Source organism: Amyelois transitella, chromosome W (assembly GCF_032362555.1).
Source record: "Amyelois transitella isolate CPQ chromosome W, ilAmyTran1.1, whole genome shotgun sequence".
Classification (NCBI taxonomy): domain Eukaryota; kingdom Metazoa; phylum Arthropoda; class Insecta; order Lepidoptera; family Pyralidae; genus Amyelois; species Amyelois transitella.
In genome coordinates this window covers 3361523-3368023 of record NC_083536.1, presented here as the reverse complement: position 1 = coordinate 3368023, position 6501 = coordinate 3361523, and the positions used below count along the sequence as shown (strand labels likewise).

At 39.3% G+C, this 6501-nt stretch overlaps 1 protein-coding gene across 1 annotated transcript; it reads right to left on the bottom strand.

The window, feature by feature from the left end:
* Nucleotides 1-4704: 4704 nt before the first annotated feature.
* Nucleotides 4705-5361, bottom strand: LOC106141631 (uncharacterized). Its single transcript, XM_013343269.2, has one exon. The coding sequence runs from the start codon at nt 5359-5361 to the stop codon at nt 4705-4707; it is 657 nt and encodes a 218-aa protein (XP_013198723.2).
* Between the last annotated feature and the right edge of the window lie 1140 nt (nt 5362-6501).

The window sequence follows — 6501 nt, the reverse complement described above, 5'->3', positions numbered from 1 at the left end:
TCTTAAACGCCGCATAACACTCAAATAATATTCCTTATTTACCGTTTGACCTTCCGGCAAGAATTCCGAGTGCACAACACCGCGATAGTCAAAGAAAACAGTCAACATGACTTTGACTTTTGAACGACTTTGGCGTGGTTTTTTCGGTTTCGGTTCAGTTGGAAGGCGCCACTCCGAAGCTTGTTGACTAGTTTGCATGTCAAACTCGTAAACCCACGTCTCGTCACCAGTAACAAGCGTTTCATGAATGTTGGGTCGGAATTGACTCGTTCTAGCATGTCCTCAGCGACTCTCATGCGATTGAGTTTTTGAAAAAAATTCAGGTCTTTTGGGACTAGCCGAGCGGCAACATGTTTCATACCCAAATTATTAGTTAAAATGGTACGGATCGACTCGTGAGATACAGAAAGTTCGGTGGCTATCTCTCTCAAAGTTGAATGAGGATTTTCAGTCACTAGACTTACTCACTTAGACGGCCTCTGTGGCTCAGCGGTAGTACGCTTGTCTGTGACACCGGAGGTCCCGGGTTCGAATCCCGGTCAAGGCATGATGAGAAAAGAACTTTTTCTGATTGTCCTGGGTCTTGGATGTTTATCTATATAAGTATTTATTATAAAATATAGTATCGTTGAGTTAGTATCTCGTAACACAAGTTTCGAACTTACTTCGAGGCTAACTCAATCAGTGTAATTTGTCCCGTATATATTTATTTATTTATTTTATTTATTTATTTACTATTTCCTTCACTTTTGCGATGTTAACTTCAGTTGCAGACGTTGATGGCCTACCAGAGCGAGGCAAATCTTCCATCACATCTCGACCGCTTTTGAACGCTTTGTACCACTCATAAGCCCGAGTTTTTGATAAAGTCGATTCACCGGAAGCCTTCTGTAACATTTTCAGTGACTCCGAACACGATATTCCATTGGCAATGCAAAATTTAAGACAAACTCTTTGTTCGATGTTTTTATCCATTATGAAATTAGCAATACACACTAGATATGATATAACTAAAAATAGCACTGTATTTAATGTAAACAACAGATGCAACTCAAACTCCGCGCCAAAATGGAAAACAGTTGTGCCAATCTAACAACAACAAAGAAAACAAAAATTTGAATTTGGAACCATAAATAAATAATCCATTCCCGATACTTTTCTGACTGAATGTAGATGTAATCACTAAACCCATCTTTGAGGGAGATCTGTTTATAGAAGGTTACTTGTGTGCCAAATCTGATTGTCATTATAGTGTACTCTCTGGCCTCTATAAGTTTAATAATGGGAGAGGCAAAATCGCTATAAATTCCTTATCAGCTAAACCAGTTCAAATTAGTAAAGACCATTTGATTGCTCGTGGTAGAGTCGCTCATGAGGATAGTTCACATCGAGTAATGCAAGTTATTTCACGGGATCCTCCTTTTAATCCTATACGTGAAACCGATTTGAAGGTAGGAAAAGATTTGACTCCAAACGAAGTTACTGAATTGTTAACATTGCTTAATCGATACCGCAAATGTTTCGCATTTAATACGTCAGAATTGGGTAATTGTAATGTTACAGAAATGAAAATTAATCTACTCGATAACAGTCCTGTTGTTTATCGTCCTTATCGGTTAGCTATAAAGGAGAAAGAAATTATGAGAGACTTAGTTAATGAACTTCTTAATAACGATATTATTAGACCTTCTACGTCCCCCTACGCTACTGTTATATTAGTCAAAAAGAAAACCGGTGATTATAGATTATGCATAGACTATAGAGCATTAAATAAAAAGACTTCCCGTGAAAATTATCCTATGCCGCTTATCGATGACCAATTAGATGCTCTAGCTGGTCATACCTGTTTTACCACCTTGGACTTGGCATCTGGTTACTATCAGATTCCAGTACAAGAACAAGATAAAAATAAAACCGCATTTGTCACTCCCGAAGGGCATTTCGAATTTAACCGAATGCCTTTTGGATTGGCAAATGCCCCTGCTACTTTCCAACGCATGATGCATCAGGTCCTTGGAACCCTTCGGCATCGCGAGGCTCTAGCTTATCTAGACGATATAATCATCCCGTCCCATGATGTTTTAAATGGGATGAACCGACTAGAGAACGTACTAAAATTATTGTACAATGCTGGTCTTACACTTAAACTTAGTAAGTGTTTATTTTTTGGTTACAGTGTAGACTATCTTGGTTTTGAAGTTTCAAAGGACGGTATCAGACCAGGATCTTCAAAAATTCAAGCAGTAAAAGAATTTCCAGTTCCATCAAATCAGCATGCCGTACGCCAGTTCCTCGGCCTAGCTAGCTTTTTCGAAGGTTTGTCCAAGGTTTCTCGATAATTGCGAAACCGTTAACCCAATTACTCAAAAAAGACTCTATCTGGATTTGGGGTTCAGATTAACAAACTTCTTTTGATTCTTTAAAATCTGCACTAACCAGCAAACCTATTTTGGCTCTGTATTGTCCTTCCGCTGAAACTGAGCTCCACACTGATGCATGTAAAATAGGTGTGGCTGGTATACTCCTTCAAAAGAATAATAATGGGCTCCTTCAACCTGTGGCCTATTACAGTAGGCAGACTTCTCCGGAAGAGCAAAAATACTGTTCTTATGACCTTGAGGCATTGGCATTCATTTCAAAATTATAACTGATTGCAATTCATTAAGACTTACATTCTCAAAACGAGACATGTTACCCAGAGTAGCCAGATGGTGGACACAGATGCAGGAGTACGATTTTGATATTCATTATAGAGCGGGAAACTCAATGAGTCATGTGGACGCATTGAGTCGCAATCCATCTATCCCTTTAAATAAACTTGAGAGTAATGTATTAATAATCAGTACAGATACTAACTGGCTTGTAACAGTTCAGAGTGCTGACTCAGAAATTCAACGTATTATTAGTATACTTAAAGACCCTGATCTTGAAAATGTGTCAGACATAAAATCTAATTATAAAATAAGCAATGGCAAACTGTTTCGTATTACGCCGGATGGCGATAGATGGGTTGTGCCTCAAGGTGTCAGATGGCAAGTCGTTAAGGGAAACCATGACGATATTGGCCACTTTGCGTTGGATAAAACTTTAGAGAAAATAAAGGCTAGTTATTGGTTCCCTAAAATGCGTCAGTATGTTAAGAAGTATGTATCCTCCTGCTTAGAGTGCGCATACTCAAAAACAGCAGGCGGTAAGCGACAAGGATTTTTACACCCAATAGAAAAAGTTCAAAAACCATTCGATACCCTACATTTTGACCATGTAGGGCCATTTGTTCGCTCCAGTAAGGGCAATATGTATATTTTAGTGGTGATTGACGCTTTTACCCGGTTTTTATATTTGAAAGCGGTTCGCAATACAAAATCCGGCACCTCAATCAAAGTTTTAAAAGAATATTTTAGTATTTTTGGGGTACCAAGACGAGTTATCTCTGATAGAGGTTCTTCTTTTACTAGTCAGAGTTTTAAGACTTTTATATCTGAAAAGGGCATAAAACATATTCTTAATGCTGTTGCCACCCCAAGGGCTAATGGGCAAGTAGAACGGTACAATAGGGTTATATTAGACTCTTTGACTGCTAAGGGAGTTGGCTCTGCCGAGAACAAGTGAGATGAACATCTCCCTGACGTTCAATGGGGTATAAATAATACCCTAAATAAGGGCATAAATTGTACACCAGCTGAAGCTCTATTTGGGTTACGCCCAAGAGGGCTTGGTGACAGTAAGCTAATAAATGCACTTGATGAAGTCACAAAATCCCAAAATCGTGATATTCATGAAATAAGGGCATACTCAAACGTTTTACAAGAGACATTTTTAAAAAATTTAATTCAATATTCCATATATTTAGATTATTTTCACTAGGTATTCCATTGACTTTTCACTAATCAAACTTGCCTATCATCATGTGTGTGAATAAATCAATCGTTATCCAAAAAGAAAGACTTGCCAAGTTATTAAAAGCTGAAAGTAATTACAAAAGAGTCCAAAAGACAGAATAACACGAGGATATATAGAAACAAGACTAGAAAATGTTGATGCTTTATGGAAAGAATTTAATCAAGAGCATTATAATATTTACGGTTCAGCAACTACAGAAGAAATCAAAACTCAAGAGTATTTTCTTAAAGGGATATACGATATTTTTGAAGAAACTTAGACTCACTACAAAGGTTGTTTGAAAGAGGCTATTCGTAGAACGGGAGAGGTCTTTGATAAAGCCCAAGGGTCCGTGGAATCTCAGTCTGTCGTAGAAAAACACAGGTCCAACGAAGTCAAATTACCAAAAATCGAGTTACCAAAATTCTGTGGTAAATATGAGGACTGGCAGCAATATTTTGATCTTTTTACCTCACTTATACACAAGAATCGTAGCTTGTCCGCTGTAGAAAAACTGCACTATCTTAAAAGTACTTTATCAGGCGAAACTGAAGTTCTTAAGAAATTTGCCCACCATGGATTTAAATTACGATGCTGCCTGGAAAAAATTGATAGCTCGATACAACAACAAAAGCGAATAACTAGCGAATCAGCCCATGCAATTAGAATTTTGTTAGATACGACAACATCGTGCATCAAAATAAATAAAAAAAATAAACATATTTTATTTTCAGACAACAAAATCCATAGAAAAGTTAGTAGTAGGTACTTACACTATGTTAGTAAACTTTTATTTTACTTGACTATTTCTAACGAGTTAGGCAATCATGTTATTGTGTGAGTTTCCTTGATCACCCTCCTCACCAGAGACTTCCACAGCGGGGACGTGTACCTGTCCGCCAAGGTGTTCAGGATGCTATTGCAACTGCCACGCACTCTGAAGATCAGCGATATTGTTTTTTTACGGATAAGGGCCGCAAACCCATCAATTTGGTATTCGGCAAACATTGCCGACGCGCTGCAGAAACGAGGCAGTCCCAACAACATCCTAAACACATTATTATATTGGACCCGCATAGCATCTAGCGATTTTTTGGTATAGCTGACCCACAGACTCCCGGTGTACATGTTTTGGCAGTATGCTTTAAAAAGCGTGATCTTAACTTGTTCAGTACACCGCGCAAATCTGCGAGCCAACATGTTACCTCTGACCGCCAGAGCCCTACGCTCCCTATCAATATCGGAATCGTCCTTAAGGTCGTCAGCAATTATGTGTCCCAAATATTTAAATTTTAAAACATGCTTTATGCTCATGCCATTCAGGGTGATATTGAGATCGTGATCGGTGCTTTTGCCGGCGGCCTTAAAGACTAGATATTCCGTCTTTTTGACATTATATAGGAGCCCATGCTTAATAGCATAGGACTCGCAAACTCTCAGCAGTTTATTTAGACCCTCAACTGACGGACTGAGCAGCACCATGTCGTCAGCATAATTTATACTAATTATACTAACGTCATCTATGCGACAACCAACACGCATGCTGCTCAGCTCAATGATTAGATCATTTACATATATGTTAAAGAGTGTAGGAGATGTCAGCCCACCCTGCCTCACTCCACTCTCCAATACATACGCTTCAGAGAGTGATCCATTCCACTTAACAAAATTCTTTTGGTGCTGATACCAGAATTTAAACACATTCAGCAGCTCAGCCGGCATACCCCTGTCACTCAGCTTTTTCCAAAGTTTATTGTACGAGACTAGGTCGAAAGCTCGAGAGAGATCGAGAAAACAGGCATATACCGGCGTCTTACGGTCGGTGTAGTATTGAACAGTGTGCTTTAGGCTCGCGATTGCGCTTTCCGTGGACAGCCCCGGTCGGAATCCGAACTGAGCGTCATGAATATTTGCAATATTTTTCAGATGAGAGTTAAGCACACCGTCCAACACCTTAGCTATTGTAGTTGCAAGTGAGATAGGCCTATAATTTCTTCTGCTCGAGACATCACCGGTCCTGTCCCTCACAATCGGCACAACAATAGTTTTCAGTAAGTGATGCGGTAGATATGAGTGACTTATGCACAATGAAAAAAACAGAGCCAGTACCCTCGGGAGATGAGCACCCGCATTTTTCAGATGTTCCACGCTGATACCGTCGTGCCCGGGAGATTTTCACCACTCATTTTATCCAGGGCATTTTTAACATCTTTTGCAGTGACTCGTATCAGCGTTTTCCCATCGCATTTAGACATAGGTTCAAAAAGTGGGGTCGACGGGCCAAGAGGAGAGCACACTTTAAAGTGTTCACCAAACATATTTGCTATAATTGTAGGATCACTCTTTCCATCGACACTTGCTGGAAAACCAGGCTTGACATCATACTTTTTTGTTGACTTCCAAAATTTTGTAAAACTATTTGTAGATCTATGTTTCGCTAATATATCCATTTTTATTTGGTTTTGCTGACACCACTTTAACCGACTTTTAAAGATTTTTCGCGAAACACTCATCTGATTAAATATTTCACCAGAAGTTGGCCTTTTGTACGTCAACCAAACCTGATAGTGAAGCCTGGCCTGCCTATGCACCTCATGTACATGCCTGTTCCACCCACAAACG

What these genes read in the sequence shown, in the direction of transcription:
- LOC106141631 (XM_013343269.2), bottom strand. Translation starts at nt 5,361, where the DNA reads ATGGTGCTGCTCAGTCCGTCAGTTGAGGGTCTAAATAAACTGCTGAGA.